Source organism: Nylanderia fulva, unplaced genomic scaffold, assembly GCF_048542155.1.
Source record: "Nylanderia fulva isolate GAGA-0341 unplaced genomic scaffold, ASM4854215v1 Scaffold12, whole genome shotgun sequence".
In the NCBI taxonomy this organism is placed as follows: Eukaryota; Metazoa; Arthropoda; class Insecta; order Hymenoptera; family Formicidae; genus Nylanderia; species Nylanderia fulva.
Window position 1 is genome coordinate 5769268 of NW_028189409.1, and position 24402 is coordinate 5793669.

Genomic DNA, 24402 nt, shown 5'->3' on the forward strand with positions numbered 1-24402 from the left:
TTAGGGATCTCGCCACGAGCGGCCAATCGGACGCGTCCGGCCGACAGCGCGGTTGACAGATGGCGCTGCGGCGCAACTCGGCGGCGCACGCACAGCGCGAGCTCGCTCAGTTCGGAAAAGGAGGGAACGCGTGACAGAGCGAGACGGAACGTCCGCGCGGAGGGCCTGCGAGCAGAAGACAACGGCCGCCATTTTTCTCGTGACATTACCGTGTAGCTGTTCTCGCGGTGTTGTTCGTCGACGTGGGGGGATTCGCGATTATTTATCGTCCTCTACCCGTCTCTCTCCCTCCTCCTTCTCTCTCTCTTTCTCTCTCTGTCCGTCTCGCTCCAAGTTGAACCGACGACGACGTCGATAACGAGGAGAAGGGAGCGACGACGGGGCGGCAACGACGAGGACGACGACGACGACGACGGAGGTGGTGGTACCCGGACGATACTCCGTCTTTGTGTGTAGTGAGAATCGTGGAGATAAAAGCCCGAGTGCAGAGATAACGATAAGACGTCAGTGATAGATCGTGTCTGCTCTCTCTCTCATCGTCGGGGGAGACGGAAGAGAAGGAGAAGCAGCAGCTGTGACGAGGTTTCTCTCGTCAGTCGTACACGTTCGATCGGAGCGAAGAGGGAATTTGTCGGCGACGACGTTCTTCTCTCCGAGGAGGCTCCACCGTGTAGAGGCATCGGCGAGGAACGCAAAAGAAGTCCATCCGTGAAAGGACGGCTCTCCTTTCGCTCCCCCGTGGAACGACGAGGTGGAACATCATCGTCGACCTGCTCCTCGCAGTTGATATTGTATTGTCGGACGGTCACGCGCCACCGCGTACAGCATCGGCAGCAGCGCCACCGGGATGGAGAGGCGAGCCGCTTTTGTGCTGCTGGGGCTGCTATATTTAGCGGTGGGCACCCTCGTCACGGTCCAGGCAGGTGAGTCTCTCACTTTTATTCGTCTTTTTAGCAGCCTTCTAGCAGCTCTGCCTCTCCTCGCGATTTCTCTCTGTCCGATTAGCCTGTCCGCTGTCTTCGTCCGTCTATCCTTTCCTCCGGACAAGTTCAACCGCTCCGAGTTACGGTGACCATGATTTCGAAAATTAAAGAGAAACCTGGAAATGTTAAGGCTTCGTTTTTTAGGCGGGTTTTCAAATGTTTGGTGACCAAAAAAAAATTGTAAATATCAGACGTTAAAACGTTAAGTAACAATAAAGGACAAAATTGAGGTTTGGAAGGATTGGAGATTGGTGACCAAAAAAATTTTGGAAATATTAGACATTGAAAGGTTAAATAAAAATTAAGGACAAAATTGAGGTTTGGATAAATGAATAAATCTTTTAAAGGATATAGCTTGAAATAAAGAATTGTTCTTGAGAATAAAGGACGAATGTGGTCACCGTAGTTATGAGTAATCCTATGAGATTTTTTTCTTTTGATAAGATCGCGTGATGTGTGATTTGCATAAAACTGATACTAATTGACAATGATTAACCGGTATTTATTTCTAGTTAATTTATTTTATCGATATATTACTGGGTGACAAAATTATTTAAGGATGATACACCTAAGATTAGAGCAACTGTTAATTGGTGACGATACTTTTGATTCTTGGTCGTCCCTTCATCGATTAGGCACTTTTTTGTGTAGTATAGCTAATGATGTAGGAATTTAAAAGTATGATGTAAACATTGATTTAAAAGAACATGTGACTCAAGTTCCCTTAAATCATATATGAGTTATAGATTGATTTCTCTTACACTTATCAATGTCTGACTCATGTGACAACTAGATTTAATTAATTCTGCAATAGTGATATATTTTCTCTAAAAATTATGATAAAAAACTATTAAATAATTAATCACCTGGAACGATATAGATGCCTTAAAATTAAAATTTTTTTCACATGAACCTTAAAAAGTGTCTTAAAAAACGTTGTCCTATTGTATTTAATTTTTTAGTTTTCGCCAAAGGAGAAAAGTATCTCCCGCTCTTTTATCAATAATTAAAAAAATATATTTTAATATTTTTTATCGCCAGAGAAGAAATGAAATTTTATCCTACGTGTTTTAGGATAAATACACCTATTTTAAATCGATTGTTATATTTTCCTGTATTAAAGAGCTTACTTTGATATACGAGAAGGACAGCTTTAAATGTATACGTATAAGAGAATATCGCCTTTTCAGTTCTATATACGAAAATGGAACATCTCTATTGAGGCTTCTGGAGAGAGAGAGAATAAAGTTACGCGCGCGGAATAATTGTACAAGTTGATCTGTCATTGAATACATTTCATTAAGACCGTATATATACCTACATTGTGAGAAAAATATGTAAGATTAGATAAAAAAATATGTAAAACTATACATAAATAATAAGTGTAAAATGTATACACTTTCATTATTTATTGTGTAATTTTACATTTAATTATTTATTTCATTTTACATATTTGTATGTAATACATTGTATATTTTTTACAATTTACATACGTTTGCTATATATTGTGTAAACTTTATCCCGAAAGATTAGATTGCCCGTTTGATAACAATAATCACGTGATTTCCATATTTTTAATCTAACGGTGAGCAAAATTAACGCGCAAATTAGAAAAATTCGATTTGTTACGTCTTCATTATTTTTCGAAATTACAATCTTACTAATTCGTCGCTAATTATTTACGTTTTTCTTGAACAAAATTCTCATCACATCAACATTATTATTGTACAAATTTAGTGAAATAAGAATCAGAAATTAGACGCAGTAAACTTAAATAAAGAAATTAAATTAATAATTGAAATAATTAAATAATAATAATAATAACAAAAAGAAGAAAAAAAAATTGTATCTGGCTCTTATTAGATCGTTTTCTGAATTTATATATATTTTGTCTTATTATTATATTTATTATTGTAATAATTGGAAAAAACTCAAACGATATAAACACGCGATATAAATCGTGAAATTCAGATGTTAATCAATAACATTTTTTTCGTCGACACACGAGGCTATCCATATATGCAGTTTCATCGCATAAGGATGTTATTAACTATAAAAACCAATGTATGTTTATGCACAGCAAAAACTATGTGTGTATACTATATATTTGCTCTTTCGATGTAATTTCAGGTCGTTTTGTTCTTGGAAATTGATTTCGTGTTTACGAAATATAACATATATACAATATTTCATCGATATATACGATCCTTTTCGCGGGAAGCTAATATTTACAACGTTACACCGATGCTTCTCGTCGAAACGATCGAAGAAACACCCACATTCGACAGGAGAGGAAACTTTTCGCGTTTAATGAAACCGAAAGTTTTTACTCTTGTGGGAAATCATTCCTCTAACACGTGTTTGGACAGACACAGAGCCGCATTAACACACAATCGCGCATTAAAAATACACACAATGAAGATAAATGACAGATACTTTTTATGGAGCACGCACGTGCGAAGAGAGAAGTTTACACACACATTTATTATTTGATAAGTAAGAGGAAAATCTCTTGTTCTCCATTACTTATTACTCCGGTTACCATATTTTCTGAGAGAAAATAAAGGAAAGTTTTAGGACTTTGTTTCAACGTGTTTCCAAATTAGTTTCCGAACAAAAAAAATAATTCTGTGGTAATCGTGGGACAATATAATATTGGAAGAATTTTACAAGAGTTTCTCTCTGATTAAATATTTATCGCAATAAAAAATATTAATATGTATATAGTAAAATAAATCGAATTTATTTTATATCTTATTGTGATAGATAAAAAAATTCTTTCAATTTCTATCATATTATCCCATATGATTACCACATGACTTTTAGGGTAAATTCTAAGGGAAAATTCTTTCTGTATAGATATTAGATGTTAAAACGCTAAATAAAAAATAAAGGACAACATTTTAAAAATGGAGGACAAAATTGAGTTTTAGAATGAATAAATCTAAGGACAGCTACTTGAAATAAAGGATTATCCCCTGAAATAAAGGATCACTTACTTATTACAAAAATTATTTTTGCGAGGAAGATATAGTAATTTTTTTCCTTTGACAGCTTCAGTAATTATCCTTTGAAACAGACGTTTATAGATCGCAATGATAAGATTTTAACGACGGATGACCGGAAAGAATCTTCGGAAATGAAGGATGCATCTCGACGAGCAGAGTGTCTAGTGGAATCTGGAAAACTAGGCATTGTCAGGGAATTTTATAAATTTGGAATTGTCAGGGAAAAAAGTCAGAAAATTTTACTATTTATCTGGATTTTTTCATATTATTCTATATTTGTCTCAATAATTTGAAATTTTAATTAAATAAACTTTTAGCACACTAATTTTCTGTGTTGTTAAAAATCGATTTATCTACAGCGTGTTCGTTAATTTATATTTTTATCGTCGTGTTACTTTATTTCAATGTGTTTGATAGAGACAAAACTAAAAAATGTGATATAATATAAATAAAAAAGTTGATTATTTAAATAATTTTTATAGTGACATTTGTTTCGATTATCGTACATAATGCAGATTGTACAATTGATTTAAATTTTGTTTTAACTTCCGAACCTTTTCATTGTTGACAAAAATATCTCAAGGTTTTCATGATTTAATATTTAATTGATTTATCATACAGATATATGCAAATTATATATATATTTGGAAAAAATAATACTAAAAAGTCAGGGAAAAAATAAATTTCTGGTCTTGAAAAATCTGAAAAAGTCAGGGAATTTTTTTCATTGACTGCTGGACACCCTGACGAGGCGTTTATGAATCTGCGGTTTGTCGAGTAATCTCGTGGTTCTAAAGTCGCTTTCTAGGTCATTTAATGAGTCTTATCGACACCGTCGGGACGCGTTCTAAAAAAGTTTAGTCGATAATGCTGCAACTGTGTGCATCCTCGCGAGATAGTGATAGAGAAAAAGGGGCGATAGGGTGGGGAAGGGAATCAAGACATGCTGCATCGCACGCGCTTCTCTTTAATCTTTACATCTTCTTCTTCATCGCAGTTTATTAAAAAAAAAAAATTAAAAAAGTAATAAAATTTATGATCGATAAATATAATGGGCTGTACAACGATGATGTACTTTTTACGATACAAATAGATGTAAATATAATATATACAATATATATGTATTGATTTTCGTGATACGCAATTATCAACCCTACATCAATTGTCTGAGCATTAATATCAAATTAATTACGTTAATTACGAGCGATTTCGAGAGTTCAGCGCTCAGCTGTCGTCGAGTATAAAATTAAACGCCATATACGTACATTGATATTTAAATACTCGTTAATATTTTTTTTTTTTAAGAATGGCTGAATGTTTTGTCGAGCTCCTCGTGTTTTTTCTTCGCGATGTTTCGTAACGAAGCGTTTAAATATCAAACGAACTTACCTTTAGTTTGTAAAAGACTATTTTTTTCAAGTCGAATATGCAACAGTTTAAAGTGCGAAAATATATCAGTCATATATCAGTCATTTTTATCGTTTATTACTGATACTTAATTTATTATAATATATATGTATTTTTTTAATTTTATATATATATATATATATATATATATTATAATTTATTATATAATATAATTTATTATATACATATACATTTATGAAATGTTATGAAATCTTGTCGTGTCGTAAGAAAATTATAAATTCATTTGAGCGATGAATCAGCTTATGAAATCAAATTTATTATATATAGAAAAAATATATAATACATATTTTCTACATATAATTAATATTATATAGGAAACGAAAAATAAAATATCTTAATCGAATAGGATAGAATTTTCTTTGAGATCTTATATTGAAAAGCACTATTACATCGAATCTTTTTTAAGCCTTTACATCGGTGAGACTAATAAATGCTTTTTATCGTTGTTAATAATCGATACGGCAACAAATGGCCGTCATCGCGACAAGTTACCTTCTCAACCGAAGGACTCGCGAGAAATCATTGTCCAAGTTGCTGAGTAAGTCGAAGTATCCGATTCCTCGTGCACGTAAAGAGAATCATTATCATCATTGAATCTCGCGACTCCGCGATCGCTTGTTAAAATCCAGGGTTGGGCAATAACTAGTTAATTAGTTAAAAGTTTTTAAAAAAAGTTAAAAAGTTAATAACTTTTAACTTAGCTTAGTTAATTTAAAATGTATTTTTAACTACAACTAGTTATACATTAAATTTATTAACTTTTATCCTAAGTTAAATTTTTTTAATCTCTGAATATCATTATTGTTTTTTTATAAGTTATAAACGTATTATTTCTAAAATAAAATATTATTAATTTTTATGTTCATTTGCCATCAATTACCAAAAAATATATTTCTATATAAAAATCAAAATTTCTTTGTTATTTGTCATTATCAATTTTAAAAGAATTAATAAACGATATTCTAATTTAATATACATAATGTTTTTAAAAATTAACTTTTGATTTAACTTTAATTAATTTAATTTTAACTTAACTTAAACTAATTAATTTGTTGTTCATGTAACGTTTAGCTTAACTAAATTAATGTTATAAGCAACTAACTTAACTCAATTTTAAAAAATTATTAATTTACCCAACCCTGTTAAAATATTGCCTGGACGCCGACGATGACGATGACGATGATGACGACGATGACGATGATGATGATGATGATGATGATGATGATGATGACTAGAGGACGACGAACTATTCGCGCAACTTTTGTTGCGCAACGATTGACCCTATTTTCCATCCAGCCAGAAAACTCGTGAATGGTAACTCATATCTGGTATCTGTCCTTACCGAGGAGATCGTTATACAGATTTTAACCCCGATATATAGGGTGTTCCGTATCCAGTGAATCATTCGCATACAGTTAGATTCCCGATGTCATTTGGAGACAATTTTTCCTCAGCGAAAATGTCGAAAGAGGTCATCGTTTTTTGCGTGTTCTCAATTTTAGCCATCGTGCAGCTTTGTAACTAATTGTAAGCCTTAAATTATATTAAAGTAAACTCTACCCTGAAATTAATTTAAAAAATGTGGTTCTGTCAATATCTTATTTTCACTTAGTTTACGACAAACCTTTTATTATCCTTTTATTATATTTTAATCATTTATGGACCGATTTTTCCAACTTCTCGGTAAGTTTTACCTGACAGGTAGTAAGTATATTTTCGTCTCTTTTCAGATAAGTTCTAAAAAAAGAGATAAAGATATGTTACTTATGAGGTAAAACTTATCAAGAGTTGGAACAACCGGCCCTCTATATCTTGAAGGAAAAATCCTCTTCAAATGACGTCAGAATCTGCTGTAAATCAGTGATTCAAACTTTGGAAAACCCTGTATGCGTACACGAGGAGACTACACATTGACCGAGAGAGGAAGAGCCTGCCTTTGCGTTTGTGCCAGACTCTGTGCGAGAATGCTAAAAACTTGACTCCGAATAGCTGCGGGGACCGCCTATTTTTATTACATCTATAAATCGCGCTACACACATTGCGATCATAATATTCCGAATTGAATCGGCGCCGTCTCGCCGGAAAACGCGACTCTCTTAGACCCGTTCTTCATCGTTTAGTTGTCAAGGTCGAGCCGCTACAAATTTGGCTTAGATTTTTCGAAACGGAGAACGAGTGGGATCTGATATTAAGTGATTTCAAGGGTTAATAAACTTTGGGTGACAACAGCATCAACGAAACGTGTTCTATGAATATCAATTTGTTTTCGTAATATCACTCTTCTAGATTTATCTGTGATCTCTCTCTCTCTCTCTAGCCATCAGAAACACATTCGGATGGTCATGAAACGTCTCTATTCTTGAACAGCAGTCGAGCACGTCTCATCCTGCAAGGATGCATCTATTTTTACGATTTTAACTAAACGTATGTGAAGTTTCATGGTTCTTTCTGACGCGTTCGGAAACACAGAGACGGGCTACATTTTCAGATCTCGGAACCAAGAAGAAGAAAAGGAAGAAGAAGCGGACGGAGTCTGGGAATATACTTGGAAAGTGTGTCGCATCTTGTCGTGATTAGCGAGTTCAGAAATGCACACATTATATATTACGAAATTTTCATACCCTCGCAAATATCATTAGTTGATATTTACGAGACGCATTCTCGGAAAGACCGAGCTCGCTGTATTTTTTTCGGAATTTCTGTCGTCTGTGATGATAAACAAACATATAAGATAAAATCAAAGCATATCTATGTCATAAAAACATGATAAATCTTATCAATGAAAAACGAAATTACACACAGAGAAAAAATTTTCTCTTGGAATTTAACTTTTGAAAAGCATGATAATCGTGGGATAATTTGGTATTGGAAGAATTTTAAGTTTCTCTGATTAATATTTTTGCCACAATAAAAAAATAATATCTACCATAATAAGATATAAAATATGTTCGATTAATTTTACTATGTACATAATAAAATTAATCGAACATATTTTATATCTTATTGTGGTAAATATTGATCAGAGAAACTCTTATAAAACTCTTCTAATAGTATATAATATTGTCCCACGATTATCATGATTTCAGGATAAATTCTAAGAGAAAATTTTTTCCATGCAGAAATTATGATTTTTTTTCTCTTACGTTGCATTGTATATGCGAACTATGAAGAATGACACGTACACAGTTATGAGGAAATGTGAATCATGTACTGACCATATATAGGATGCGTCCTTCAATTCATCCAAGATCCAATCGTTCACGTGTCATTCACCTAAACATCCAATCGCTTATTCTAAAGGTGTCGTGCCTTTCTAATTTTCGTCGCTTTCCCTATTATATATATACGGTGACCATTTGTCCTTTATTTCAGAGGACAATCTTTTTTTCAACTAGTTGTCCTTTAGATTTATTTATTGTGTCAAAACTTAATTTTGTCCTTTATTTTCCAATTATGCCCTTTATTTTTTACTTAATGTTTTAATTGTCATCATATTAACGTGATAATTTTGATGAAAAAAATTGACAAATGTTTCCTGCAAGAACGACATTACTTATTTGCAATAAATTTTTTTCAAATTAAAAGAGTACATGATAGATCACAACTTTTTTTGCTTACCAATTTGGAGTATGCTATTACGCGGTTTTTTGAGTGAATTTGCTCACTGAAAATTTTACAAAAGTGAGAGATTACCTATCTACGATTTCATTTATCGAAATCTATAGTGAATCTTTCACTTTTTCACGAACTTGAATTTTGAATGTAGAGGTGGTATTTTTTTTATGTTGAAGCAAAGCCCTAAAATTGTCAAATTTGTCCTTTATTTTCTCTCTGAAAAAAATGATCAGCTATATTCTACATCCAAAAGCGGCATTCTTATCGAAAGAGGAGGGAAGGAGAGAGAATTCGGAGAATTCTCTCTGGGAATGCGCCGAGAATGACGAAGAATCCGCCATATCCTCGTTTCGCCTTCGACTTGGTGTGGATTTTCAGCTGCGTGGAGCCGTCGTGAAAGCGTGGTCTTAAAATAACATTCGTAGTTTATTGATTTTCCCTGAGTTACCGTGCCCCGCTGATTCGCATTTGACGCTGTGTCAGTCCGCCAGACAATTCTTCTATCTTTCTCTCTCTATCATTAAATTGGATTGAATTTCGTCGGAAACGTCAAAAACAGCGGAGCAGAAAATTTTCGACGTTACCGCTAGTAATACGGAATAATAATTGAATAATCGAAATTAAATTTGATCAATTCGGTTGACAGAAAAATTCTATATTAATTCGATCGCTTTGAAGAACCGCCTGTGACAATTTTGCAGGGTTGGGTAATAACTAGTTAATTAGTTAAAAATTAATAACTTTTAACTTAGCTTAGTTAATTTAAAATGTATTAATTTTTAACTTCAACTAATTATTTTTGACTTTAAACTTATTAACTTGTTTTCTAAGTTAAATTTTTTAAATCTCTGAATATCATTATTTTTTTTTATAAGTTATAAACGTATTATTTTTAAATTAAAGTATTATTAATTTTTATGTTGATTTGTCATCAATTGTAATTAACAAAAAATATATTTCTATATAAAAATCAAAATTTTATTGTTACTTGTTGTTATAAATTTTAAAAGAATTAACAAACAAAATTCTAATTTAATATAAATAATGTTTTTAGAAATTAACTTTTGATTTAACTTCAGTTAATTTAATTTTAACTTAACTTTAACTGAGTTAATTTTTTGTTCATGCAACTTTTAACTTAACTAAATTAATTTTACAAGCAACTAGCTTTAACTTAACTTAATTAAAAAAATCATTAATCTACCCTGCAATTTTGTAATAACGAGAGAATGATGGAGCAACAGTTCTATTATCAGTTTCCGGAATTTCGCTTTGCCCATTAATTCCCTCGATGATATTTAGTTCGCTATCGGCACTACATTTGAGACTGGATGGGTGGCTTGTTTTGTCCTCTAATCGATTGTTCTCCCCTCGAATGACGTTAATAACGTTGTAAATATTTCATTCTGATCACTTACAACTCTAAATCGTATGGCGACTCAAATAATGATTTGTCCTCTCTGACTCATCGTTTTCACTGATTATACCAAGATCGCGTTTTGTCACTATCACCGCGAAACCATTATGTACATGGATATAGAACTCACACGTACACATATACATACGCGCCTACGTCATCACGTCGGTATAATTCCACCGATTCGTCATCAACGCATAGCTGGGTGTTGTTGAGGAGAGGAGAATTTTATGCAAACCCGTTCGCGTGTCCAACGAACGCTCGATTTATATATTCTTGCAAGCTTGTTATAATTTTCAGTATAAAATATTACTCAATATATACATTTTACGTAATAACACACAGTTGAAAAATTTGTGTTAATAGATATCACGTGTCTCAAACAGTCCACAGAAATTTTTGTGTTAATAATATGAATATGTTAAATAGAGACACAAATATTTTGTGTTAATATTTTAACACAAAATAAATGCAAAACTTCAAATAATTTAAAATAAATTTTGTGTAAAATTAACATAGAGTTTTAATGTAACAATTGACTAAAAATATGTTAATTTTAGATTTCATTATTCTCACTTATAAAATAACATTTTTTTTCTGTAAATTTGAACAGATAAATCTTGTCACTAATAAAACAGAACCTATATTTATTGTGTAAAATTAAAAATAGATGCACATTGCATTATTGTTTTTTTCAATCGTTTTAATAATGTAACATTTAAGTTCAATTAACACAACAGCAATATGTTAATTTATAATACATGAATATATTAAATATTTAACACAAAAATTTGAACGGGGACCACTTTTAACAAGAAAACACAAATTTTCCTACTGTGCAAGAATGAAATAGATTAGCAAAGTATTACGAAAGTAAAACCTTTCACGAAAAGAATTAGTTGTAACGAAACAAATTAATTAAAGCTAATCCCTTTCCCATACGACAATATTTCTCAGTATAGAATTCCCTTAATTTAAAATCCGAGAGCAGCTGTTCGTGTTTGTGTAAAGCTATGCGAACGCGTACTAGTAAAGGCAATTAGCTAAATTACCGCCAATTATTTCCCGCGAGAGAAAATTCCAGCTTACTGCTCCTAGAATACTTGACAATCAACTAATCGTATATATATGTACATATATATATATATATATATATATATATATATATATACCTATATATATGCGGCCGATATTCTCAGTCGTATAGCAGTCACTCACACTAATGCGAATCGATGACGTAAGAACGAGAAGACTTCTTATTGAGTAGTTTGCTGACGTAAATATGCGTAAACATGGACTCCCCGAGTATAATCGATATTCGGATCTCTTGCATCCAAAGTAAGGACGAATATATATTTTCTGGCAAAGTCAAGTCACTTCGTCACGTGAATCTCTCTCTCGAGTGTCGATCGATCGTATACGAGCCGAGTCTTGAAACTTCGACGAAATTATATAATTTAATTTAAAAATAAATTAGACGGCCGATTTAATTTGGAAATTAAAATATCTACCGGAGCGAATTAAGTATTTTAATTGAAATATTGTTTTAACTCTTAATTTAAAAAAAAACGACTTAAAAAGCATGTAATAAATATCACTTTGTGACATAAATTCTCGGAGCAACGTAGCTTGTTAAAACAATGGTGCACTCATTTATTCATTAGAATTTATATACCGATTCTTTAACCGGTTTATCTTTTTGCCCACGCGAGGTGAATATTTTCGAGGGTCGTCTTATCCAAGGCTGATCATTTATACAGATACCGATTCGCTCTTCGTGACTTCTTTATAGTCACATAGGAAATAACAGCTGATGAATTTTCCTCGAAACAAGTCTGGTCTCTCTGCTACACATAATAGCGAAAAACACGTCATTGTAAAAATACTGAAGTAATTACTTATGGCGACATTTCAGATTTATTAATTCGTGTAATTCTTTTTCCTTATTTTATATATTTATTTATTTTCAACCCATTAATTGTGGAAGATTACTATAATTCACGATAATCTTGCAGTCATGTTTTTTTTTCGTGATATTACATATATGTTATCTAAATAAAATTATATAAATGGTCATCTAGATTAAATTTTAACGTCATCTTATCTTTATATAGATAATAAAAATATTTATTATTTATATCTGCATTTTAGATGAAAAAAAGTATTATCTTCACTCTAAATTATCTAGAATAATGTTCAGATAGTTTGGTTTAGAGTCAGCACATAAAAATATTTAATTAGTAGAACTTGAGCAGTAAGCGATAAAAATTTATTAATAAAAGTATGAATATATTTTTAAATTTCTTTTATAATTTATATTTTTTTAAACTATGTGTTTACATAAGCAGTCTTAAAAATAATATTATCTGAAAGTTATCTAGATGGATAATTTTATCTTTTATCTAGTACATTTAACAAAAGATATAAAACAAAATCATCTCTCTTCATCTTATCTAAAATAAATTTAAATATTTTTATCTCATCTTTACCTAGCTAATTTTAAAATCATCTAAGCACAACAATGCATATATATTTCTTATCACTTATACATTTGTAATGTTATGAAATCTTGTCATGTCATAAGAAAACTAATTATAAATTCACTTGAGTGATGAATCGCAGCTTATCGAATCAAATTAAAAACGTAATGAGATATCGGTCTTTATCTCAATTTCTCATATGTATCTTTCAAATTGAATATTTTTGTTCTCTTTTTTGATAACAGTGACGTATTCGGGAAAGGCGATCGTTAACGAGGGACAAAGTTGGGAGATCGAGTGCAACGACTTGAAGGACGGTGAAAAAATTAGATGGACCAGGAACGGCCAGATGCTGGAACCGGAGCTGTCCAGCGGTCAGCTGGTTGTCCTCTCAAAACCTAACAGTGGCTCTAGCAAACTTTCGGCGATCCTAGCAACAGAGAGCCACGATGGAGATTATAAATGCACAAACGACAGTCCGGAGTTTTTCCACCTCTCGATAAACTTCGGTTCGTACAGTACATGTTACTCATTGACAACCTAGCAAATGTACGTCATTAGATGTCAAATGATGTCATTACACAATAGAAAAATTTGTTTTCTTTTGTGTTAAATATTTAACACATTCATGTGTTAATTAACATATTGCTGTTGTGTTTATATATATATATATATATATATATATATATATATATATATATAATTGAACTTAAATGTTAAATTATTAAAACTACTGAAAAAGATATAAAAATAATACAATGTTCATCTATTTTTAATTTTACACAATAAATATGTTTTGTTTTATTAATGACAAGATTTATCTGTTCAAAGTTACAGAAGAATAATGTTGATTTTTTTATTTTATAATATAAATGGGGATGATAAAATCTAAAATTAACATATATTTTTAGTTCATTAAAACTATGTTAATTTTATACAAAATTTATTTTAAATTACTTGAAGTTTTACATTTATTTTGTGTTAAAATATTAATACAAAAGTTTCTGTGGACTGTTTGAGACATGTGATATCTGCTAAATTTAACACAAATTTTTCAACTGTGAGACGTCAAATGACGTCATTAGACGTCAAAATGATTTCAGTCTGCTATTTGGGAAATTTTGAATCTCACTTCAAAAATCTGTCATTGAAAAGATTTTCGACGATTGTTCTACAACATTCTATATAGATACATATATATATATATATATATATACACGTCATCGCACATTCTTCTCCCTCCCGCGACGAGATACGGCATACCTTTATCACAGTTTCCATTAAGAAAATTAGCATATATGTATGTATTTAGCCATTATTACAGAATTATACTTACTTTATCCTATTTTATTATTTAATTTATTTTATTAACACGCGTATTTATTAGATTCCTCTGTCGAATAAATATAGCTAAATATCGATTATATCGATTAAATTAATAAGCTCAAGTATTTACAGCTTTAGATGGCCTATATCTAAAATCTTGTCTCTACATCTGTGATAACGTTTGATAACTTGATATTTTCCGTCACTGCTATCTCGAGCAAAAACTCGTGATTATTGCCTCATTGCATGCTCGAAAGAGTTTTATTCACTTTTCTTGATATGAAAAAAAAATTGACTAGAAAAAAATATTAATAATAATATTTATATATTGTGCTATTCATCGATGCATGAGTAAACTACTTTTAAACTAATATTAGCATAAACTGTCATCTGTATGCAAGAGCCATAATTTGATATTTATGTTATTTTTATACAGTAATGATATGTCTCTGCTCTTATTATTATTATGATATTTAAATTGTCATATGTTGCATATAATTATTTATCAATTGGTAATCTTTTTTTATGAATATAATATTTCATGACATTACTTTTTGATGATTGATTCGTTAATTATCGTTATATATAATTAAATTGTATAATATATAATTAATATATCTTTATTAATTTATTATAGATAACAAAGAATTTCAATTTTAATAACTGAAACATACGATGAATATTTCTATATTTGAAAAAAAATTGGAAACATATCTCTTGCAAAAACGATGACATTTAGACAATTCGTATATAGTAAATGAAAGTGAATGAACAAAAGTAGAATGTGAACAAATTGTTTGCTTCTCTTCAGCTATGTACGTGCCATGTATTTCTTAGCTATTATTACAGAATATTTAGGACGTTCTAAATATAACTGTAGTAGTAGTAGTAGTTGCTATCGTCACTCACCTGCATTATAATATTTGAGTAATTTAGGATAAAGTTATAAATAGATTCTTTCATAAGATAAAAAATAGATAAAAAAAAATCTTTTTAGCAAAATACAAAAACGCATACGTGTATCTTTTCGATGATTCGTTTTATACTACAAGTTGCATGTATTATATTTGCACAGAAGCGTCGAAAAAAATATTTTTCCCTGCTCGACAGATATAAGAGTCAAAGTACTTACGCCCAAAGACGTACCATTGGTGCTGGAATGCACAAACAAGAGCGATGGCAAACAAGTGCAGTGGCAGAAGGAGAAGGTATCTTTGAGCAGAGCGCTACCTGGCCACGAAGACCTCATCAAGTTCGACAACGAGACTGGTAGTCTGGAGATTTTAAAAGACAAGGAGGAGGTTCTTGGAAATTACACTTGTATAGTTGGCCCGAACTCCACGATCGAGTACAGAGTCCTACGTGAGTATTCTACAATTTGATATTTTAATTTTGCATCAAAGATCTGTTAAAAATAAGCATCTTACACAAAAATTTCATTACTGAAATATTACATTATGAAAGTACAGGGGGTGTCCCATAGGAACTAATCAGCTATATGAGCACTTTTTTCATTACTTTTTTCAATAAAATAAACTGGCATACAAACATTTTATTTATATTCATTAAAACCTGCAGACTCTTCTTTCCAACACAATTTTTGTTTTCTCAATAACTGCATGCATTAAAAAATGACACCTGAGTTTTAGCAATTTCCTATGGGACATCCTGTATATCTGTTTTAGAAAAAAATTTTTTTGTGTTAAGATGTTACGCTTGAAGTAATCTTTGTTTCATATTTGGCATTCTAAAATTTCAGCAAGGCCGACAGCGCATCTCGCTGAATCTACCAGCGTGGTGGAGGGAGAAAAGTTACACTTGGTATGCGGCGGAAAGTTGAACCCCGGCGTAAAGATAATCTGGACTTTCGGGAGTGAAAATTATACAAGCAGCACGGGTCGCGTTAAGATCAGCAAGGATTCGGAGAGGGGTATCTACGGCGCCGTTCTGACCGTCGAAAACATCGAGATGAATGATCGCGGTAACGTCATCTGCAGGGCGTCGTACAACTGGACCGATCCATACGTTACGGATCACTCGTCGGAGGCCGAGACATTCCTCAGAGTCAAGGACAAACTTGCCGCACTCTGGCCCTTCCTAGGCATTTGTGCGGAGGTCGTTGTTCTGTGCGCCATCATCTTGGTCTACGAGAAGAAGCGGAACAAGGCCGAACTTGAGGAATCCGATACTGATCAGAGTCCCGATACGTAAGTATGTTTTATATACTGCCTATCTATCCATCTATATATTTGCTATTTTAATTGAAAATCTTTACGGAATATGTGTAAATTATTTTTAACTTTTTATCCGTAGACATAATGTCTTAGAACTCATCTCCCTCGATGAATTATTGGATTATTACGTTTTATTACACGGATCTTTTCCCATCGACCTTCCAATCTCATCTTCAACGTCACAATCCACCAAGAATGTTCACTCCGATCCTATCACGGATAAGTTCCGGAAATATCGTATTTTAAAATCTGTCCTGGCTTGGCTAAATTATCTGTCCCAATTGTTTACGAAAAGAAAAACGTAGATGAAGATTATTTATCCTATTCGTTCCATTCCTATTTTAATTCTTTATAATTATAACTTGCAGCGTTTTCAAATATGACTATAAATTACATTAAATAGAAACTTTCTATAAAATTCTCGTATTCGACTGTTCATCTGATATCTCATTTCGTTAAATTTGTAGTAAACCGACGCCCAACAAGGAATCCGATGTCAGGCAGAGGAAGTGAAACAACAAATAAACGAACAAAGAGCGACGCGATAGAAATGGAAAGAAGAGCTGTCATGTGTCACAGAGTGTTATAAAGGAAATTCATAAAGATAACGGGACTTGAATGAGAGAGAGGTATAATGTCACAAATGTGTGGACTAAACACTGAAAAATGGACTGCAGCAAGCTCGAGTGGGCCATTCATAGTGCACGCCTGCGTGAAAGCAGGTTTTGTGCAGCAAATGCGTGCATAGCAGGATCACACAAGTTACTAACAAATTAAATTAAGCCTTATTACGGTGTTCACTCCATTTATCAGATGTTCGCCTGTTCGTATTCTTTAACTACACCGCTTTGACCGACGGAGAGAAAGATGTGTTGACACGAGTTATATGTACAAGTGCCGATGATGGTGACGACAGGAGTGCGTGCGAGGGAATGAAGGGTGAGAAAGAGTGGGAGAGACAGGAAAACAGAGAAAAAAAGAGAGAGAAAGAAAGCGTGAGAGAGCGCGAGAGCGAGTTAGAAAAATATAATTGCATGTATGAATGAAAAGTTAAAAAGAAAATAGAGAGATCGCGACAAGTCGAAAAATCAGCATGCTCGTCGAACGCGAGTACATATAATTTTCCACAAACCGTTTCGAGGTGCAAACTTCTGATAAACACCAATAGTTTGTTCGCGCGTTTATTCGTCTCGTACGGACTAGATGATTTTTGCGCTCGCGCGTTCGTCGAGTATGCTATGAAGAAGTATTAGATTCGCGTAGAAGTCGTTTTCTCAAACTTCGCACGTGTGACAGGAGAAAATCAATAAAATAAACTTTATGGTAGGGCCGGAAATATGTGCTCGATATTAGTTACGTAATATATAGGAACGCGGGCAGTGCGTGCCACAATTGGCTTCCGGATATATGTTTGCGTACTTTCGAAGGTACAAAAAGAAGAGAGAAAGAGAGGGAGAGAGTATATAGAATGAGAGAAAGAAAGAGAGAGAGCCTATCTTTGGCGTCGCCTTACATTATGATATATTCCATCGCGCTAGTGGAGATATCCCGGAAGTCTGGCTGCACGCGACGCCGTTGTTAACGACATTAATGTAATTAATACTGTAATATTATTGCCATCGTTACTACTGCTGCTACAACTATCGTTATTATGATTATTACAAGTATTATATCGTTAATTTTACCTACTATTGTAATAATTTATAATCCGTACCAACACGATTCTCTATATCGACAGTGTCATCATTGTCACAGGCATTACAACTTTTATCCATAACAACTAAACAATCGTTTCAATCGTCGCAGATGTGCTCTCTACGCACGTTTATTTCAATCGTTATATCTCGTGTATATTGTCGCTTCTCTTCTATGACATTCTTGTTCTTTGTAGATATACATATATATATATAATACTTTGAAGATAAGTAATGGTAATCTATCAAAAAAGAGGACGCATCAATTCTGTTTAGAAATGTACAAATATTTTATTGTTTATACGTCCATGCTTGCTCTTTTTAAGTAGATGCATTTATTGGGCGTGCGTCGATATCATTGCGCAAAGAGCGGATACGCGTATCCATCGAACAAAATATTACCTTACATACATAATTTTCTGGGTCTTCAATTTTAAAGTTTCAGAATGGTTGGATCTTATTAATTTAGGATTTATGGGTTTCTGTATATACGCTCTATAATTTTAGAGCGCCTTATATATTTTCTTGATATTAAATTTTAAGATCCTTGGATTGTTCTTGAATCTTCGGATACTTAACATTAAGACACATCATATTTGGATCTAAGTGTCAGATTCTCGACTACATATAGGCTTACGTAACTATACATTTTCCACCACAAAAGCATAAAAGTTTGACAAGAGTTTACGCGCTCTGTACAGGATTGTAGGCGCCATAACTGTATAACTTTCTTTGGTCGTAAAGCGTCACTTGTATGCTTTCGTACGGGGACTTCCCTCTCCGACATTTCATCAGCTGTTGATTCAAGTGGATCCCTTCGAGAAAGGGAAGTCGCGGGGAAAGGGAAAGAACAAAATAGAGATAATAGCACCGCTGCGAGTCCTTTTCTCCGCGTCACTAATTGAGATATATATGTATATATATATATATATGTACAAGTCGCTTCGGTGAGGCTTCTCGGTTAAAACGTTCTATCGCGTAATTTGCGGTCTAACTCTTACTTCGGCATCTGGCTGCCGTAATCCACGTAAACGCGCACGACCTCGCCGCTGTACTTTCGCTGACTGGGCATAAAGTAAAAGTCCGGCTGATTCGCCTGGGTACCCGTCGGGTTGTGCATGCTCCTGGGACGTCCGTAATGATCCCTGCGATCTTGCGTGTAGTATCCAGGTTGGATAGGTGCCGAGTGTCTGGCACCAGGTGCGCGAGGCAGACTATAGGTTGCTCTGGGTCCGACCATTCTAGTTGGTCCCTCGATGGTGTCGGTACCGTTCATGATAGTCATTCCGTTACTAGTCATCATCTCTCTGGGTCTCGGCAGACTGGAAACTGGTGGCGGTGGCGCCTTCTCCTCCGTCTCGAATGCGTCGAATGCAAAGTTTGTGTTCGCGCCGGAAGCATAGTCCTTCCAGGCATTGCTGACGATCAAACGTTCCTGCAACAAAAAAAAAACGTAGCAAATTTAGTGTTTGTCAACAATTAGGAAGAATGAAAATAATGTTACTTATGCAAATTACTTTAATCCCCATTAGTCCCATATTAGTGAGAAATATTAGACTTGGTAAGGCCACTTTTATAGGAAGGTGCGGAGCATGCAACTCAAGGAAGGAGAATGCGAAACGAAAAGTCAGATTAGCAGCAAGCGAAGCTTTGATCGATGAGCGAAAGAAATGTGTAGGAAGAGTGTAATATTGCGCACCGGTTATATTCGACGAGGAATTCTACCAGCTGGGATTAGCTCGATGCATTTCGGACGGGGCGTGTTGGTATTGATGCCGAAGTTGGTGATGATGATGGTGATGGTGATTGTTGTTGTTGTTGTTGTGATGGTGGTGATGATGATCGCCGTTTTGTCGATGATACCGCGTCGCGGTATTCGTGCGATGAATCGGGTTGGACGCATCGGAGGAAGCCAGAGGCAGCGAGTACACCCTCTTTTTTGGTCACAAGGAGTGCGGGTCATGCAACACAAGCGAAGCAATAGACGTTTGGGTTCATTAGGGGATGAAAGTGTATGTAGTATGTACGCTACAGGGTGTTCCAAGAAAAGAGGCACAAGTAAATCCTTCGAACTACTTCCAAAAGAAAATGAAAGAAAAAACTGATCAACATATTCGAAATTATCTTGTGGCTTTAAAATTTGTTTAGCTGTTATAAGTTATTTCTAATTACGACGTTAAATTATTAAATGTGGAAAAATTATAACAAATTCAGTCAAATGCTTTGTCTACAAATTATGTTTCCTTCAATAAGGTAGAATTTTTTGATAATATTACATATGTTTCTTGGAACACGTTAGGTATCAGATAAGATCGTTAGAGAAACAACAAAACACAACACACTCAGAAGGAGGACCTGAGGATGCGAGAAAAGTGGAGCAAAAAAATATGCAAAGAAGGAAAAGTTCTAAGACATGTACACACACAAAAGACATACCTTAGTTGCTCGTCTTTTCGAGCTCCTGTAGAGAGTACAACTAGCCTGCAGCAATGCAAGGGCCAGCAACGCTGCTACACAACCAACGACGATGTAGAGCTTCGTCGTGCCCAGAAATAGATCCGAGGATGACCGATCGTTTTCATCTTCCGCCTCAATATCGTTCACTGAAAGCAAGCATGTCACATTTTATCACTGTTTTATCATTCTCGATGATACATTGAAGAAGACTGATAAATATTGTAAATAATTAAGCCTTTTCTTCATCTTTCGCATTTTATTAATATTTAAAAAATAACGTTATTTGATCTGTTTTAATTTAATTATATGATTTTCAAAATTGTTAATTGATTGCTATGTTATATGCGCTGTTAGGAAGAAACCAAGTCTAGGTTCAATTTGAAATAGATATGAAAAAAATGGTTCGGTATACTAGAAGAATTGAAAAATGTTTTATAATTATTTATATACTGATTATAGAGGTTTACCTCGGGGTGCTTTGATTATTAAGTATTGTGGATCGACGCTAAGTGCTCCGGCCTTGCCAGTTATCAGTGCTTCGCGTAAAGCTTTCTCCACCTCTATCTCGGTGTCAGCAGCTTTCAATGATCTGCCCTTAGCTTCGTTCTTGTCGAGGATTAGATTCATACGGGCGATCACTCCCTGTTCGTTTTCTCTGAAAAAAGAAAAATATATATACATAATAAAATCTGCAAGAATTGCAACGCTTTTCGGTTTCTCGAGATAGTACTTTGTCTTACTTTCGCAATTCATCGAGTCGAACTTGATAATAGCCGGGCAGTTTCTCAAAGACTGGTCCAAAGTTGTCTGATATCTTGTTCGAGATCACTTCGAAGTCGGCACTACCGGGTTCGGGAGTTATAAATCCGTCGCCCAGATTAACGAGCTTGACTTCGATATCGTAATGCAACCTCGGTGGCGCGGTCGTGGTTTGGTCTTCGTTGTCTAGATACACAATATTTTTACAGCATTTAATCTCAGACATATTTTAGAACAATAAGTTTAGCATTTGGCATTTTAAAACATTTTAAATTAATGTCTGTTAATAAACATTATAAAAATTGATGTGATTACAAAAAATTATTTTCTGATAAAAAAGAATTGTCATAAATAAACACCACAATCGCGTGTCAATCGTTTTAATGATGTGTAATTAAGTAAAAGCAGATGATGCAATTCATTAATAATAAACAGTCGCTAAGTCATTGAAAAAATTATATTAGTAGTCACATCAACAATTTCAATAAGTCATAAGAATGCAATGAATTCTTAGTCAATGTTTACCTTCCAAGCCGCAGGACTTGATGCATATTCTATCCGACGAAACAACCGGTTTCGCGTCGTGCTTTCGAATCTTCTTATTGATCGGATTGAATACGCCACCTTTTACCGGGAACATCATGTATAGACAATGATCGTCCGTGAACGAAAGATCCCTGCTGTCCTCCGTTACACGTTTTCTTGAGAATTTCAGAGTAGTTACACCGTTCTCGATACGGCCACTGATGTTGTAAACGTCTTGCGATGGGTCTAGCAACGGCGCGTTGTAGCCACTGATCCAAGTGTCCATCAGGAAAGCTCGACCGTTCGTCTTATCGACCCAGCCAAGCACGGCATCGGTTTGCGACTAAAAATTAAAAAGAGAAAAATATAAGCAAAATGCAATATTTTCTATAAATCTTGCAAGTTCTGGAGTTTCTTTTTATGCGACACACTTTCCTTTTTCAAGAAAGTTCTGATTCGGTTAAGTAATGACTTTCTCTCTCAATAGTTAATTTTTCAGATCAATTTATATTATAATTCACAAATATACGATAAACTTTTCTTACCATGCTGCCGTCATCGGAAAATCCAACTCCGGTCCACGTATTGGTGTTCGTAGTGGAAATGACGAATGTTATCAGATCCTAAGGAGAAGAATTTCCATGATATTGATTTCGTCGGAGAGAGGAATCGGGTTTTGTCCGTTCCCGCGGATGAAAACAAAAACGTCGAGGAAAAATATGAGACAGATTACCTTTTTACCCTTGTACGTCCATTCTATGGCGTATTCGCAAGTGCCATTCTCCGGCAAACAATTTCTCGGATAACGCCACTGACCACCGCAGCGACCGTCTTCTAACGTTACACCGCCGGCGAATTCCGGTTTCTTAACTTCCTCTGAAACGTAGAGAAATGTTACGCGCGAAATAATCAATTTATGTTTGTCGTAAAATGAAAAAGAAACGAATAGAATTTATAACTATTGACGAAAATGACAGCGCAATTTTTTGAACGTGTTCAAACTATTCGAGAATATATTACGAGAAACAGTTTTACAGAAGATGCCAATCTCAGCAGGTTTATATAAACGGAATGCTAAATCGTGCTTCGTTATTTGCGAATAAACATGGGCGAGCGAGAGACAAGCATGAATAGAAGCCTTACCGAAGAAATTCATCATCACGGCGCCTCTTTGCGTTCTGTGGCCGTGATATTTAAGCTCGTCGACCTTGTAGAAGTCTTTGACGTTAGCCTTGGCCTTTTCGATACCGCTAGCCGGATGGTGCACGTACTTGCCCGGCTCTTGACCTTTCGCCCAAATCACCTGCATGTTGCCGTCGCGAATCTCGTGATCGGTCGGCTCCGTTGCGGCCAATCTCCTGCGGAAGAGAATCGTCGTGACGCCGTCACGCTCGTATCCGTACGCGGCCGTCAAGCTGTCTCTTCCGCCCCAGTATTCGTCCTTCCGGGGCGTCGAGCGATCCCTCGTGTAATAATCGCCGATCCTGTAATTCGTCCCTCGCGCCATGCCGATGATGATGTCCGTGCAGTCCATCGGGTTGAAGTCGTGCTTGGGCGTGTACTTGTGCCCCGGTGCCGGTAACGATGCTTTTTATTCGAGAACATGTAAATTTAGTTGACGCAATATTTGCATTCGTGTAGAAAAATGCCTACGATGAAATTGAATAATGAATCGAGAGAGAGGTAGTGTGTGTCTGATATGTATTTTTTGGTGACGTTTCTAAATCACACAAAGTCACAAGAAGGACGAAGATCCTATACAAATATTTTACAATAATCATTATATTTAAAAATTGTTTTTTAAATAATTTCTTCTCTATCATTCCTATTTTATTTTCTTTTTTAATGTATTCTAATCGATGAAGGATTAATTATTCATCCGTATGAGATGAGTCGATGTTATGGTAATGCGAGTTTAAATGATGGTCCTACGGTGTCGGTGAAAACATCGTGACGGAAATCGAGACACGTGCAAATTTCGTGTCGAAGTAAATGCATGCTACAACCCGAGAGTTATCGGATTATATGTATTTACAGGAGAAAAAATAAAATTCGGGATGATTAACGAGCGGAGGAGGAAGAGGAGGAGAAGGAGAAGAAGGAGGACGGGAGACATGAAGCATAAGCGTTATCGATATTATATCTACAAGTGTTTCTCTTTACACCGTTGCGTTAAGAACGCGATTGGCAAAATAATAAAACGGACATTTATACGTGTATGTATATGCAGTGTCAGCGCAGTTGCGTTAACAAGATTTTGCAATCGGTGCCGCATCCGGTAGAAGCGACGCACGGAATAGATTTTATTCTCTACCTTCTCTTATCAGCTACGCTAATTACGCTTTCTCGGCAAATATTTACCGTTACGGACCTCACGTTCCAGTTGTACAAAGTTTTCCCTTACGGTCATCGTGAAAGTCGCGAATACCGAAAGTAATGTAGGTGATGTATGTATATGTACTATACTGATCATTGT

General features: G+C 34.6%; 2 protein-coding genes across 2 annotated transcripts in view; one reads left to right on the plus strand and one right to left on the minus strand.

The window, feature by feature from the left end:
- Nucleotides 1–110: 110 nt before the first annotated feature.
- Bsg (immunoglobulin domain-containing protein Bsg) lies at nucleotides 111–18175 on the plus strand. The gene is made up of 5 exons (XM_029308152.2): nucleotides 111–923; nucleotides 13177–13440; nucleotides 15368–15619; nucleotides 16017–16464; nucleotides 16959–18175. Exons 1-5 carry the CDS (start codon nucleotides 848–850, stop codon nucleotides 17002–17004), a joined length of 1086 nt encoding a protein of 361 aa, XP_029163985.2. The 5' UTR covers nucleotides 111–847; the 3' UTR covers nucleotides 17005–18175.
- Nucleotides 17715–24402, minus strand: part of nahoda (DOMON-like domain-containing protein nahoda) — a 31164-nt gene continuing 24476 nt past the window's right edge. The window contains 8 exon segments of the mRNA XM_029308148.2: nucleotides 17715–19620; nucleotides 20622–20788; nucleotides 21110–21297; nucleotides 21383–21587; nucleotides 21927–22269; nucleotides 22472–22549; nucleotides 22660–22802; nucleotides 23070–23513. Coding sequence (XP_029163981.2) covers nucleotides 19183–19620; nucleotides 20622–20788; nucleotides 21110–21297; nucleotides 21383–21587; nucleotides 21927–22269; nucleotides 22472–22549; nucleotides 22660–22802; nucleotides 23070–23513 — 2006 coding nt within the window. The 3' untranslated portion in view covers nucleotides 17715–19182.

Coding starts and splice junctions, on each gene's coding strand:
- Bsg (XM_029308152.2), top strand. CDS start 848: ATGGAGAGGCGAGCCGCTTTTGTGCTGCTGGGGCTGCTATATTTAGCG. Junction 15,620..16,016: donor GATCGAGTACAGAGTCCTAC/GTGAGTATTCTA, acceptor CTAAAATTTCAG/CAAGGCCGACAGCGCATCTC. Junction 16,465..16,958: donor ACTGATCAGAGTCCCGATAC/GTAAGTATGTTT, acceptor TTAAATTTGTAG/TAAACCGACGCCCAACAAGG.